The sequence below is a fragment of the Enoplosus armatus genome, chromosome 10 (genome assembly GCF_043641665.1).
Source record: "Enoplosus armatus isolate fEnoArm2 chromosome 10, fEnoArm2.hap1, whole genome shotgun sequence".
NCBI lineage: Eukaryota > Metazoa > Chordata > Actinopteri > Centrarchiformes > Enoplosidae > Enoplosus > Enoplosus armatus.
The window spans coordinates 5,202,310-5,218,548 of NC_092189.1; the positions used below are offsets into that span (position 1 = coordinate 5,202,310).

At 41.3% G+C, this 16,239-nt stretch overlaps 1 protein-coding gene across 6 annotated transcripts in view; it reads left to right on the forward strand.

The window, feature by feature from the left end:
• pigg (phosphatidylinositol glycan anchor biosynthesis class G (EMM blood group)) overlaps positions 1 to 16,239 on the forward strand; it is a 55,234-nt gene that overhangs the window by 5,472 nt on the left and 33,523 nt on the right. For 5 of the 6 annotated variants that reach the window (XM_070912961.1, XM_070912958.1, XM_070912959.1 and 2 more), the window contains exons 3-6: positions 1,298 to 1,507; positions 2,818 to 3,006; positions 7,747 to 7,885; positions 11,948 to 12,160. In XM_070912961.1, coding sequence (XP_070769062.1) covers positions 1,298 to 1,507; positions 2,818 to 3,006; positions 7,747 to 7,885; positions 11,948 to 12,160 — 751 coding nt within the window. The remainder of the gene's footprint in view (positions 1 to 1,297; positions 1,508 to 2,817; positions 3,007 to 7,746; positions 7,886 to 11,947; positions 12,161 to 16,239) is intronic. The other variant, XM_070912964.1, reaches the window with a different exon arrangement.

Below are 16,239 nucleotides of genomic sequence, written 5' to 3' on the forward strand. Positions count from 1 at the left end.
GAAGAGAGGACTGCTTTTGATGCAGAACCATCCATCTCTTCCTGAAACCAGCATCTGCACTGGCAGGAGCAAAACAATCGCGAAGGAAGGAAGGAAGTGGTGAATAATTGAGCTCAGGAACAAAGCTCACAAGATGAGGCTCCAAATATCCAGTCAGAGCAACACCTGTGATTCAATTGAAAAACTGAAAGGCTTCTGACATAAAGTTCTGACATGAAGTGTTTATTCGACACAAACCTTTCAGAGTGACAGAGGAGAACTTTGCTCCCATATATCAAGACACAGATTGATAAAACATTACTGTCCTTGGTATACTGGATATGTGATAGCAAATAAAGAAAGGTTTGATGCTTGTGACAGTACTTGAGGTACTGAGTACTTGTTTGTGGGGGTGGGACATTTTTTAGTTTATTGCTATTTGTCTCTTGTGTCTGTGAAGTAGCTGCAGAGTTGCTATAGAACAGCTGAAGTGGTGCTCACACACTAACCAAGCAGCTACAAAGTGTTTTGCAAGCAAAAAAAGAAACTCTATTATATAAAAACTGATAAGAAAGGACAAATATGTATCAGGACAAATAAATCAACAATAAAACAGATAAAATAGTGTTTTAAGAAGTGATTTAAAAGATAACTTGCCAGCCCAGCTCCCTCGGCAGCCCCCTTCAACACCCGGGCCCTCACACAATAAAGGCTGGTCACCTCTGATTTTAGGCTGGATTTTTGAGCGTCCCGGAGGATCTCAGGCTGTGCTCCAGGCAGCTCATAGGGGGGGTTAAATAACAGCATTTCCTGCCAGCATCTGCAATCTCGTGTCTCCTTCAGTGCATAAAGACGAGGCCTTTGTAGTTCCCCCTCGACGATGCACCAAGCTCTCTCCTGACTTCCAAAATAGGCTGTGTTTTCTTTGTCAGTCAAATGGAGGCCAGTGTTGTTTTATTTCAGATTCCATGATGAAATCAGTAGAAATTGTTCTTCATGAATATCATCAATCTACCTGATCTGGCTTTCGGTTTCCATTTGTGGCAGCAAGATTGGTTTGGGGATGTGGGAATTAGTTTGGTTTCCAAAGCTAGATCAATGTAGTGACCAATCAGATAAAAGGGGAAATGGATTCATTTAGTTTATGTTTGTGAAGATGATTGAAATAAAGGATATATGATATAAAAACTTTTTAACACTGTACTGCAGCACAAATCTTAATTAGCTGGATTAACATGATGAAACTGTAAGGTTGTGTAACGGCATTAAAAGACAATTATTGTTCAAAGGACAGTGACAAAAACGTATCCCTCCCCAGGCTCTCACCACTGGCAGTATCCCAGGCTTCATTGATGTGGTAATGAACCTGAATTCTCCCGCACTGCTGGAAGACAACCTCATTTGGCAGGCCAAAACAGCAGGGAAGAGGATGGTCTTCTACGGAGATGACACCTGGGTGCGCCTCTTCCCCAAACACTTCATGGAGCATGACGGCACAACTTCCTTCTTCGTATCCGACTACACTGAGGTATGTACGAGTCAAACAGCCAAAATGTTCTGCGTGATGTAGTTTTCTGCTAATATCAATAAAGGGTTAAAGTCACCTGGTGGTTGATCCTTGACCTTATTTTCTATGTTAGCCATGAGGTCGGAGTTTAAAGTAGAAGTGCTCCGGCCTGTAGTTTTCCAGCATGAAGTTATTCACTGGAACCTGTAAATATGCCACATTTGCTTAAGATAGACAGATTTCAAATTGTCCCAGAAATCATGTTTCTGTGTCATTAAGAAACATAGAATAAGGAAGAGGAAGGAAAACTTGTATAACTACAGTATGAAATCTGCTAAACCATGCATCATACAACAATATAATTTACAGTATAACAATATTGCTGCTACACATTGAAGTACTTTAAACCCAACTACAACCCAATACATACAGCAAAGCCTGTACATAATGTAGTATTGCTTAATTAAAGGTCCCATATTCTGCTCATTTCAGCTCTATATTTTTATTCTGGGTCTTTATGCAGCGCCTCAGTTCACCCTCCGTCTGAAACAAGCCGTTTTAGACAAACTGAAAAATAATAATGAATAACTTTGACAGACTGAGCGGGTGGATGAGCGTCCCTGTACTTGGTGGGTGGTGCTGTGCCTGGATCAGATGATCTGCTGGGCCCGTGGCTGAGTGTGGTGACTGTATAGTTGTGACATCACAACCTTACAGAAGTCCCGGTGGCTCGTTTAAAGACACAGTGTCTGAATACAGCCGTGTGCATTTCTCCGTGGACTGAGCGTTTTGATACTTTCACAGTATTTATACAGCACCCAGACCTGCTTTATAATCAAACAACACATGGAAATCTCACTTTCTACAACATGGGACCTTTAAACAGTGGTTTATGTATTTTTTCGGAAGCACTATGCTGTACATGTATGTGTGAAAATGAGTCACTGCATTATGTACAAGTGATCTGCATTGACGAGGTGAAGGCAGCTGATCAACCAGGGAGGCACAGAGATGAGATCACACAGAAAACTGCTCATCAATTAGCTCCGTATGCCGCAGCTTAGAATGTACTGTGGGGCTGTGTGCAATCTGCTCCTGTTTATACTAGAATATTGGTGGTGCTGATTTTCGATCCCTTTACATGAAACGTGGGATGAAGGTAAATATCTGCCAGAAACTCTTTGCTCGATGATAATCAGACAATCATCAGACTTTGGGTAAAGCTCCTTTCAGCTCAGGAGATTTAGAATAATATCAGCCTAAATCGGTCATCAGTTGAAATCCTGTTGATCAGTGAATGTGTATCTTTCATGTGTCATGTCTCCATGTAGGTTGACAACAATGTGACACGTCACTTGGATAGCACCCTGAAGAGAGATGACTGGGACATTTTGATCCTCCACTACCTCGGCCTCGACCACATCGGCCACATCAGTGGACCCCACAGTTCCCTCGTCCAGCCCAAACTGCTGGAGATGGATGACATCCTGAAGAAGATTCACAGTGCCCTCATCTCAAAGGTAATTTCTTCTCCCATTCTCTTTAATACTACATGGGTCAGATGTCTCTGTGTAATGTGAAAGGGGTTGCTCATAGTGATGAAGAGACAAAGTTAGCGACTCGCTGGTGAACATAGTGGCGCATCTAAAGAGCCAGACTACTCCCCTAATGAGGAGACCCAGACAGTGCTGTAAGAAGAGTGAATATTGACCTTACATTTGTCAGGTGGACAGAAACACAACTTCAAATGAATGCTAATGTTGCTCCGTGTCTGCTCGACATGTAAAGAGGCAACTATTTGCTAACATGTTCGCCATACCAATAGAGCTGAAATGATTAATCGGCTAGTTGGTCGACAGAAAAGAATTGGTCGCTATTTTGATAATAATTGGATGAATACTTGTTTAATTTATTTTTTATTCATTCCCGAGTTCCAGCTTCTCAGCAGTGAGCATTTGCTGCTTTTGTTTTGTTTTATGGGATAGCAAACTGAATATCTTCGGGTTGTGGAGTGTTACAACAGGGAGCTAACAAAAAACTTTTCCAGATTTGTCCTAAAATCCAACAAAATTGAAAGGTGTGAAATACATTACATCCACTTGCAGCTATTTTTTCTTGTAAATCCGTCTCGTGGTGACGGGCAATTTGAGTCAGCCACGGGAATGGCGGACTCAGCCACTAGCAATAGAAACTATTACATAGAAAAGTAATAACAGCTGTTGCTAAAAAAATGTCATGGTTTAATTCCATGACAGTCTTAAAAACTTTAACGTATCTATTATTTACTCACTGTATTTGGAGAGACTGGTTTGGCTTCAAACTTTCAATTCAAGTTGGTCTGATTTGCTCTGTGTGGCTGGTCTGCTGCTTAATTTAATTGTTGCTTTTTAAGGGTTTTGAGGGTGATTATAATTGTAGTCAGTGTCATTATTTAGTAAATAAATAAAATATGCAAATATGAAGTAATGATCAACAGTAAATATGTTAATGTGATGCTATCAGGGGATTTTTTGGATGGTCCTTTCATTATTCAGATCATTTGTAGTGTTTCCAGCAGTTCTTATGTTATCTGTTGCAGCAACCCCAGAGATTTAATAACCTGTTAAGCTTTTCTGTTATCTTTAATTTTGTCTTTGATCAGTGTGCAGGTCTTGTGGCCTTGTTTTCTCTGTGCGGTCTGACAGCTGTGCATGCATATTGTCTTTGCACCGTGTGTGTGTTGTTAATGGGCATTGTCTCGCTGTCATTCAGCTGTGTAGCTTGTATTTAGATTGTCAAGTCATGTCAACACGAGCCTGCAATCTCCCTCGTCTTTCTCATCCTTTTGCATCTCTGAGATGGCACGGAGAGAGAACAGAAGCCAAGTGCGCATATCCTTGTAAACTTTTCCTCTTTGCAAAAGATATGGTGCGGGGTATTTCTGGAAACGTTGATGCAACATTTCACCACATCAGCAAAGTTGTTAATTCCGTCTTGTTAAATCCTGCCTCTCCAGGCTCATGGCGACATCTGTGCGGCGTTGTGGGCAATGGCAGCCTCGTACGCGCTCCCTGTGAGCTCTTTGAGTGAAATGTGTTTGAAAGTCTCGCTTCAGTCACATTAGTGAAAGCTGTGGCTGTTATACAGCGGCAGTGTGACCTAAATATAGACACAGCCCACGGGGTCCCGCAGAATACCTTAGAAGCTTCGACAAAAACAACTATGTTTTCTCTGATCCACGCATGCTTTTAACATGTTGGGGGGCGTCAGGAGTGTTTGACTGCGCACGTGAGCTGGCTGTTGTTTGCTGCTGCATCCTTCAGTACTAAAAGGAATGATGGTTCCTGCTGCAGCACGGTGAAGGAGCAGGGGAGCCCCCCTAAGTTTCCGTTGTAATGTGAGACGTGTGGCCTATTTCAGTGAACTCCTATTAGGCCACAGACATGCTCTACCTGCGGAGTGGACAGACGCAACGCTCTCCATTAAAACATGATTGGAAAGCAGGACCTCCTGGTCATAAAGACCCCCATCAGACCTCTGTGTTAATGGAGATCGCATGGCCTCAATCTTCTCCTCTGGATATTTCAGATGTTAAGGTTGGGCTGCTGCTTTTTCAGTTTTAGGTACAAAACCTCCTAAACCTGACCTGCAGAGCAGCGTGTAATGTGAGCCATGTATTTCATAAGAGAGATGCATAAAATGTTGCAAATGTTTAGACTGATGTCTAACTGACTGATCTCTACTTTTTTTTATGATATTCTTTCCTGACTTGAATATTGTCATTTTATCGAGTTGTAAGGCAGTCGAGTTTATTTATATAGCACCATTCAGACACAAGGCAATTCAAAGTGCTTTACAGGGGCACAGAAATACATTAAGCATAAGACGTTGAAGAGAACATTGAAAATGCATTTAAAAGACAAAAAGTGAGAACAAGCAAATAAATAGTTAAAGATTAGAAAGAAGTTATGTATCTGATTTATTGGAAATCCGCAGTAATCAATAACGTTTTAAGCCCAGATTTAAATGAGACATTTTTAGCAGAGCGTAGGTGTTCAGGATGCTTGTTCCACAGGTGGGGAGCATAGAAACTAAAAGGTGCTTCACCTTGCTTGCTTTTGATCCTGGGAACACTGAGTAAACCTGTCCCAGACGACCTGAGGGGTCTGGATGCTGAGTAAATCAGAGATGTATTTAGGTCTGAGACCATTTAGTGCTTTATAGACAAGTAATAGGATTTTAAGATGCATCCTTTGACACGCAGGAAGCCAGTGCAGTGATTCAAGGACCGGTGTAATGTGCTCCACTTTCTTGGTGCTAGTGAGGAGCGTTCTGGGCGAGCTGTCTGATTTTTTCTTTTTTATTCTTTTACTAAGACCTGTGGAGGCACCATTACTTGTTTGGACTGAAATCCTTCTTTGATTCTTGCTATGTTTTCGAGGTGGTAGTAGCCTGATTTTGTAATTGTCTTCTCTGGTCCGAGTCCATAACCACACCAAGATTTTGTAGATTTTAGTTTCAGGGATTCTTTCTTCTTTGGGGCCAAAAACAAATTATAAGGGTTGTATACGTCTATACATCTTCTATACAACAAATGCATACTTTACCACAGTGGTTTCTTTTTTGGGTCTGATGAACCCCCACAGCCCTACTGCATCTATGTGCTACAGTAGCTGCTATTGAACACTTTTAATTATATCAAAGTATTACAATAATGTTTACTTACGATGGAATTGTAGGCTGGATGTTTTAACCACTTATCCATTACTCTCAGCTAACTATTTTCAACAGCTTCTCTGCTCACTTGCTCACTGGTTGTCACACACTCTCAATTACAACACGTGTGTTTCGCCTGACTCAGGTTGATGGGCAGCTCACTGGTTATTCTAAATTTACTAAAGATCGGCATCGCATCAATTTGTAATCCAGTGTGGCAGTTTATTTTCCTCCCTAACACAAATATGTGGATATAATTTTTTAGCTTGAATTACAATTTCTATTTGATAGTTGAGTTAATTAGTTGTTCTAACTAATTTCCACGTTCCCCTGGTTACCGCAGAACCCCTGGTTGGGAATCACTGATTTACCAGATAGAATAGCATGATTGCAAAATGTTTTTGGCTTGCTCGTGAGGAACATGAGCTATCATCTTATTCAGCATGGTACCTTGTGTGTTGGTTTCAGAAAAGGTTTCTTATGAGAAAGTCTCCCAGAAGAAGCCCGCCTGGTGCTTTCATCCTGGAGAACAGGAGTAAACTCTGACTTATCCTAAACAGAGAAGAGGCTCGCTCAGCGTGGGGCTCGGTGGTGTTTAGTAATGGTCTTGAGGTGTTTTTTTTGGGTCCCTTGTGTCCAGTTCCATTTATAACAAGCATCCAAGAGGTAAAATCTAGGACAGAAGGTAGTCTCCTGTTCCTTCTTTGCTGAGTGAGTAACAAATATAATGGGTCAGCTGAGAGCACGGTGGCACAGTTTGGCTCGGGCTCCAGCCTGCAGTGCTCGCTCGATGTATTCATCACGTTTTTTATGTCACGTTCTAACAGTATCAAAAAAGTATGATCAATATATTTCTATAGCTACGGCTTAAAAACAAACGCGTATGCTGACATTGGCCTTTTCTATGTCCCCTATGTCTGTTTGGATAAAATCATCCTAAATGAAAATTTTCATCTGACTTCCAAGCAGAATTTATCTCAGCCTTCAGCCGTCTTTGCTTTCACTGTCTTTCAGGCTGTCGATTAATCTCTGGTTGATAGGACACAATTTTCAATCTTTAATAATAGATGAAGTCTCTGATCTTTAGATTTTTCTTGCGTGTCACAACACTAGAACTGAGGAGTCTTTTGAGAGCATTGTAGTGTGTGGTACGATTTGACTTTTGTTAACATCTGTAGTCGTGTTTTTTAAATCAGCACCCACTGCCGTGACTCATAAGGCCTCCTTGTCTAATACGTAGTCAATAGAAGGTTGTCGTGAGTCTAGTTGAAACGGAATCAATTGGAGATGCGGTGCAACTGTGCCAGGAAGTGTTTGTCATGACTTCCTTTTCAGAAGTAATAATTTAATACCTTCCTTTTCTGCTGCTATTAAATGTCTCCAACACAGTAACATCAAAGATATCTGGTGAAACAATCTATTGCTCTGTTTTTCAAACTGGATGTGTTTTTTTCCCCATTTGGTGCCAAGTTTGAACTATTCACACCTCAGAGCCTCAAGGTTTGCCCTCCCAGATCAGCACATAGAGTTGGGAGTCCATTAACCTCAGTGTTTGCTTTTCTCAGGAGGCAGAGGGATCCTTGCCCTACCTGCTGGTGCTGTGCGGAGACCACGGCATGTCGGAGACGGGCAGCCACGGAGGCTCCTCAGAGCCAGAAGTCAATACGCCCCTGGTGCTCATAAGTCCGACCTTCAAGAGAAAAGGTAAACTAGTCTAATGTTGCTTAAAGAGACAGAGGGCAGCAGATTTGTCATTAAATGGAAGGGATTCTGTTTGGAAGGGGCTAGTTATCCCATTACAGATACACCTTGTCAACATGCAGGTGAGTAAGTGTGTAGACATGACATGATTGTGGACCGTCTAGTTAAGGCGGTGTTCATCCTGCTGGAGAGAATGTGTTTTGCTCATCATCATGTTATGAATTAGCCAAACTAAACTTGTAAATAGGATTTGTATTTTCTGTCATTCTCACACATAACTTCCATTGAGGAACAGTGTCATCTCCAAAGAGTGCAAATAGAAACTCCTGAGCAGAACTTTATTTTGCAGCGATAAGTGTGGTTGAGTGTCAAAGTGTGATGGTGATAATTGCCACTTTCTCAGCCAAGTCTATTTTTGAGAGCTTTTCTTGCAAGTCTATTTATAGACCATTCATGTTAATTAATCATTTACAGTTTGGTGGAGCTGTTGCTACAGAATCGGTGGTTCTGCTAGCGCTCCTGTGCCTCCTGCGGTGCCAACCGCTTGAATGATATGCCCACCAGTAGGACTTTATGCTTTCAAATTCTAAAATGTTTACCAATCGCAGAAGGGGTAGGAAGTAAATGCCTGTTCCCTTCAATGAAATACATCCGGAGCCAGTTGAATTAAGTCATTAATGAGCTGGTTTTCTCTGTTTCATTAGCATAGAAATTAAAAGATGCTAACACTGTGTCTTTGTAAAGTAAAGTTTACAGTGAAACTTTGGGGACTGTGCGGTGTGATTTGATCATATTGATTGACAGCGACCGAACAACCTGCAGTCTGTCATCGGATTCTGTTTCAAATGTTGCTAAATCCTGATTGCTGCATGATGTCACTTTTTTCTAGCTGAGTGCCGCCCCCACTTTAAACCAATGAGAAGAGAAGAACTACAGAAACCTCTAACGTGACTAACCGTTCTTACTTTAGCCGAAAACAATGTGTTCCTGTAGGATCCCATGGCTCATAAGAAGAGAGGCTGGTTGAGAAAATCCGTCTACAGGGTTATTTTGTCCAGTTTGTTGTCGTGGTGGTCTCCAGCCGTCTGTGTGTGGAGACCACATGTCTTCTGATTCTGAAGCACCTAATTTAATAATGAGAAAGGAAAAATTAAGAATCTATTGCACCTTGAGTCTTTTGTAACCTTTATGTCATAAGGGATATACTGTCTGTTAGTAGACCTTAGATGTACATATGTTGACATGGAAATGTGTTCTATTTAATGCATCAGTGCAATCAGTGGCCTCATCAGTATAACTGGTTATTTTTAACATAGTGAGAATGGCGGGTCATTAGTAGAGAGTGCAACTGCCTGTTGTTTTTCATTAGAACATGCTGCAGTGGATCAGGGTTCATTACTGGCTCAGTACCTGAGCTTCACTTTTTAATCTGAATGCATCGTTGAGAAAGCAGCCCTCTTGGCAGAACATTTAGGCGACATCGCTGGGAGGATCCTGAGAGGCAGCGCCACTTTAATCAGACAGTGTAGGTTTAAGACGCCATACAGTCATTGTTTACCTCTGTATATCTGCTTTTCTGGCTTTCTTCAAGACGCCACGATGCCCTCTGTGTTGCAGTTAAAACCAAAGAAAAGCCAATGAAAGAGAATGGATAGGGTGATAACTTCCCAGCCTCCGGACCCACAGCAACAATGCTGCAACCACATCAGTAACTGATGCAAGGATATTTTGATACGCTGATGGACACAATTACAGCGTACTGATGTGAGAGAGATATTAATGAACTGAGGTACCATACACACATTTCATACACGTGCCAGCATCAATATAAACCATAACAAGAGGTAACTGTGCTGTAATCTGTTGAGAAGACCTTATTAAATGTTATTGTGCCAGCCTTCATTCAAAATAGTCTTCACACTGAGCTATTGCATGGCTCAGCACAGTCATATTAAGAATTCAAAAGCGGCTATAGTGGTGGTATTTTAGAGATAATATTAGCACGCTAGATGCTTTGATGCATATGGCTTCACCGTCAGCTGCAGCTTTTTCTTATCTATGAATCAGCATTCTGTGTGTGTAACCTTTTGCTGAGTTATGTGACACATCTGTTCTGCCAGAATGTGAGTGGCTCTGTTCTGTGTGAGCCAAACGGCACAGTGCAAACAGACTGGGTATCGTCCTAAAGAGGTTCGGTTGGATGGTTGTAACGTAATAGACATGTGGTCAGTGGTCTGGCAAGCAGATTACTTCTTCTCGGCCTGCTGTCAGACAACAAATCGCAACATCACAGAATAAGAATGTATGATTTTACATGCAGTTTATGGGGGATTAGTGTTTGATAAAACATCTCCGGGGGGTTTGAAAATATTTCACTTTAAAAAGAAGGCTCCATCAACTGTTCTCATTAGTGTAATTGCTGCAGATAAAACCATAACATTTTTAGTCATTCATTGCTAAGTAACAGATTTTAATAACAAGCCTCATATACTTGGTTGATTTATGGCATTATCCTGAATAGCTATGGGCTTAATGCAGCAGAGTCCTTGTCTTGTTGCAAATCCGTCTCCTTTTCTTATAAAATGGATAATTCCCCCGGCTTCTTTCATTGTGTCCAATCACCAAATTAGCTCATAGCTCTGGGGTTTGTCCCAGTCCTCAGTCTGCAGCTGTCTCACTTCCCCACACACGTGAGCGCTATTGTTCATTTTTAGGATATATTATACGCCAGTGTAGTTCATTATCATAACCTGAAATACTTCACTCAGACACGGACAGTTTGGGAAATGACTCCCAACTCTCCGTTTGTATTTCTTGAAAGCTCTCTGCAGGAAGCCATGTGTCAACATAAAAAATGTCTATTGACGGGAGACAAGCTTTGAAAAATGAGGTTGTTTTGCATGTTGCGACAACCCTCCCCATGGTCGTATCCACGGGCATTAGTACAAGAGTAATTATCAGGGTTGTTTGTGATGCTTTTGTGTTCAGATTCAGGTTTTCTATGTTTCAAATTAAACAGAATATTGCCCTGATCAACAAACAAGATGTCACGAATGCGCTTTGTCTTAATGGATAAAATGGGAGTCAACCGTGGTGAAAGGTTGATGTTCCACTGTGATAGCAGTTTGACTGTCCTGAGGGGGACGGAGATAGCAGAGACAACGAGATGCTGTAGCTGCTGTGATTAGAGTGATGTGTCCCAGCAGAATATGTTGTTCAAAATCACTGACTAAAGTAACAGAGAGGTGTGGGCTTTGTCACTGTTAGTGTTTGTGTCAGGTTTATGACTTTAGGAGAAGGGCCTCCTTTTTCAAATTCATCTTGATAAGTGTTGTGAAATTCTCTCAGACAAGCTCTTATTGTGTGAACGGAGGAATCTTCCACAGCAGACAGTATGAAAATTGAGCCATTTCCTCGTGTCCGTCATGTAAATAGTGTTTGTCTTTGGATTGTTTTAGAGTTTGAAGTGATCAAATGTGACTTTTGTTCTTATAAATAGATATCCATTTTGCCACCCCGCTATCACTGACTGATGTATCACAACTATGATTCAACATTTGGTTAGATTTTGAAAGCTCTTCCATTTTCTGTGTCTGACACTGCAGGTTTTTAAGGGGAAAAATATCCACTGGCACACAGTAGGTGGTGAATCTTAACTTTCAAGTGTTTTTAGAATAAATAGAAGAAGAATGTGGTAGTTAGCACATTCAGGTTGAACAGATTCCTTGAAATGTATCAACGGATAAACATCAAAGCACTGATTGATAAGTGAAGGTTAGAAAACACAGCAAAACAAAGATACCACCAAAATATGAAAAACGAAATGCACTTAATTCATCCATCCATCCATCCATCCATCCATCCATCATCTCTAACCTTGTCCTTGGAGGGTCTTGGGGGGGCTGGAGCAGATCCCAGCTGACATTAGGCGAGAGGCGGGGTACACTCTGGACAGGTCGCCAGTCAGTCACAGGGCGCACTTAATTCATGTGTCATTATTTCACCATCATGTTTTGCAGTAGATCCTCACTCTTTGGCTCGTGTGTTTTTGCCCTGTGATGTCAGTGGGGATGGAGAAGCCTGGAGTGGTGGAGCAGGTTGACCTGACTCCGACCCTGGCCCTGGGACTCGGCCTGCCCATATCTCAAAACAGCGTGGGCCGCGTCATCCCGGGTGTCTTGGAGGAAACCTCACTCCGAGACCAGCTGCGCTTCCTGCATCTCAATGGCCACCAGCTCAGCTGCCTGCTCAAAGACAGCAAGCCCGACTATGAGAAAGGTGGGTTACAAATTCACCATGTCCAACCTCTGGACTCGTTATAACCCCGGAAAGCCGGGACCTCGCCTGATAGAGAGCCTCATCATTATACTGTATTGTTTCCAGGCTGGTGATACTATCAGTGGCTACAATTTGTTTCCATGCACACAGCTATGTGACTGTTGCAAATAGTAAGAAAACAGTGCAATTTAAGGAATAGTTCATTCCAAAATGAGAATGCAGGCAGGTTTTCCGTACCTCTCTGTCAGTCAAAACTCTGTTGAAGTTTGTAGAACCACCAAACACACAGCCGGTTGTTGAAACTCCAAATAACAACACACAATGTCCAGCCCATGCAGTATCATAATCCAAAAGTTCTTTCCGCACAACTTGCCTCAAAGTTTCAGTAACTGACACCTAATTATCTGGTTTATGTGTGACAGCGGGTTATCATTCCCAAATATGCAGAGCAACGTGAGCTCTGTCACCTGCTACTCATGTTCAACTTCATCCCACTTAAAACTGCACTGCAATATTTCTCTGAATATGTGGGGTCACTCATATTGACAAACCCTCAGAGATTTACCACCTGACTCTGCAGTTCCCCTCAGCTCTACGGAGCGTTTTTATTTATTTATTTTTTTTTTGCATCTTTCAGCTCATTGTTTCTGTTTTACTGTTTTGGTCCACTCTCACCGTTCTCGTCAACCCTTTCTCCAGCGTGACGTGTCCACCACCAAACAGCAGACAGACAAAGTTAGCGATTAGCTAACACAGTGGAGCAATTAACAGCTAAAGAACCAGAAATGTTCTCAGGAGTGGAGAACAAAAACAGAGCTAAAAGGTGACTGACATTCATCGGGTGGCCAGAAACACAATTTAAAATAAACGCCTATGTTGCTCCGTGTCTACTGGACGTGTACTGTATAGGCGGCTGTTTGCTAACGACTCTTTAAGATGATGAGAGAACATGTGCTAACTCAGACTGAGAGGATCACTGTCTTATTTGGGTAATTGTTTTATTTGCATTCCTCTCACAGTTTTGTGCGTGGAATGTTTTCTCTTCAAAAACACAGATGGCACAGACTTACGTTGACTCAGAAAAGTCCGTCTCCTCATTATTCACACCATGTTGTCGACCGCATCAAAGCAGCTTCTCGGAGTGTTTAACCTGCAGCAGTCTGATTAAGACGAGGGTAGAATCATCTTACAAGACGATTCATCATATCAAAGCTCATCAGCGCTGGAATCCTTTATGAAAAGACAGATTTTGGAAAATTAGATTTCAACACATCTTAGATGAAAATAAATCAATTCAAACACATGGTTTTATTTTGGAGAATGGTCTCTAATGGTAGTTAACAGATTGAAAATATTCATCTTGCAGTTACATAATCCGTCTAATGTTGTCTTTCAGTATGTTTGTAGTGTTTTTGTTGTCGCAGATGAATCAAGTATGCATTTACAGGAAGTAGGGCACTAAAAGTTGCCATAAATACTGACCGTATGATACAAGAGCAGGCTGATGAGGAAGACAGGCTGGTTCCTGCCATGTCAGGGTGAAAGTCTTAAAACCCTGTGTTGAAAATCTGTATGCTAGTTTCTTTACGTCTGTGAATAAATTACTTTATAACTGTGAAAACTGTACATGGGAGAGTCACAGACGGTCTGTGGTGTGTTCTTGAACATTAATGCTGCCCACTCTTTGTGCAAATGCATGCACATATCCTCACTGAGTTCTGCTCCCTACTTTCATCTCGGGGCCACACTGTTTGTCAGAGTTATCCATCTTGAACCCCCCCCCCCCCACGCCTCTTATCTGTCTCCCTCTCCGTTGTCTCTCTGTGGCTGTCCTGCATTTTCACAAACATTTGATACACCAATGGCAGCAATTACCATTGCTAATGTTTGATCGCTTGGAAGTAATTTGTATTATCGTTTTAAATGAGACAGAGGGAAGGAGTCACGGAGGAAACTCTTAGATAACTGGCTTGTTTGGCTAATAATTGGACATGTGGCATTTAACTTAAGCTTTCATAATCCACAAAAAAAAGAGGTTTTCCCTAAAAATGATTTTACTAAATCAGTTGTACCGTGAACATAGAATACTTTTGACATGGGGACAAAATAGATGATAGGTGGTGCTGAGGATGCTTACAGGCCCGCAGCCACTCTACATAATGAGAATTTTCTGAACACAGAAAGAGGAACGGAAACCACTTGAACAAGACCCAGAAGATGACACCTCTAATGTCACAAGTCCATTGCAAGCATTAGAGGACTGATTTAAAATCATCACCCTGGATCTGTAAGATTAACTTGTAGTATTAACTACATAACTAGTATTAACTTGTACCTTACATTTGTATTTCAAATAGGGTAAAAAAGATTCCTGTAAATGAATGACTGGGGAGGCAGATAGATGGGAGCCCACATGGAAGAAATAGTTAGTATGAAGGAGCTTCTTCCCAACAGGAATGTGTACTCATTTCTCAGCCATGCTAGTGCCATGGATCTATGGGGGGCAATATTGGCCTGTCAGTTAGTAAGTCCACCACTTTGGTCCAGGCTGAAATATCTCAACAGCTATTGGATGGATTGACATTTGTGGCTTTGTGCAAAATGTCTCAACAACAGTTGGATGGATTGCAATGAACTTCAATGAACACAGACGTTCATATCAGCCTCAGAATTCATTGTAATCACTTTGGTGATTCCCTGACTTTTCATCTAGCGTCATCATCAGGTCAAACTTTCAACACTAAATACCTGCAAAACTACTGCCATTGAGTGCTAATTAGGAAATGCTAGCATGCTAACACACTAAACGAAGATGGTGACCATGGTAGATATTTTACCTGCTTAGCATCAGTATGTTAGCATTGTCAATGGGAGCATGTTAGCATGCTGACAATAGCATTTAGCGCAACGCACCACTGTGCCACAGTACAGCCTCACAGAGCCGCCAGCATGCCTGTAGTCTTATTAAAATGTAGCTAACGTTTTAGCTAAATTTAGCTACAAGTTTTCATTTTGTCTTTATATGCTAAATTATATTTCAGTATCAAATATTGTAAAAACAACTTCAAAAGTTTTTTTGGTAACCTTTGTAACCACCTTTGTGTCGTCTTTGGGCCCACGTACATTTGTTTTTCAGTCGAACATGATGACAGTAACACAGTGTATGTTGTCCTGTGTGTGTACAGTATGCTGTCTGAAAGAAAACACAGATGTGTTTAACTGAACAAACAAACAAGTGTGGTAAGCAGTATATATTGCATTTTCAAAACTTGATTTGAAACAAACTACTTCCTTTCACATTAAAAAAACTTACCGCTCTGGCAGCACATTTTCCACTCTATTTTGGTCCCTGGTTTCCATAGTGATGGGATGAAATGGAAATTATTTCAGCAGACCTACATTTGGATGTGTTGATTTTTTTGAATCTGTCCACTTGGGTAATCATGGAGCTGTTATGCAGTAGAATGTAATAGTTGTCACTGCTGGGAAATTCGCCTGGAATGATATTTAAAGTAGCATGCCTCTTGGACACCTGTTGGGGTCAGATCTTACCGGGTGTGCAAGAAGTTTCTTAAAAGAAATCTGCCTTCTGTCTGAAAAGATATGTTGCTGATTTCAGTATTCAAATGTGTTTCATCAGGAAGACAAAAAGTGCTTCAGTCGAAAAAATCATTTAGCAAAGATTCATAAAGCCCAGCCACTCTCAGCTCGAGTATTTCGCCCTAGTTGTATATTTTATGATTTTGTCATTATTGTGTAATCTCTGTTAAGTTTTTGCAATCACTTATGTTTGTCCCAAAGTCAGACTAACCTTAAAAGCATGAAAGTATCATTTAAAAGTTTAACAGCCTTGTTCTGCCTCCATATCTTTCTGCCACACTTCTGAATGAAATTTGGTATCCATGATTTTACTAACTGGGCAGGAAAAAATATAGGTGTGTGATTGGCAGCTTCTGCCAACTTGGTGTTACCTCATTGGAGTACTTTGCTTGAATAATAGATGTTGTTTAATTTTCCAAGACTAAAGAACTTGATGATGTCTCACAGCTTGTATCCTTCCATGTTGATGATAAAGTTAA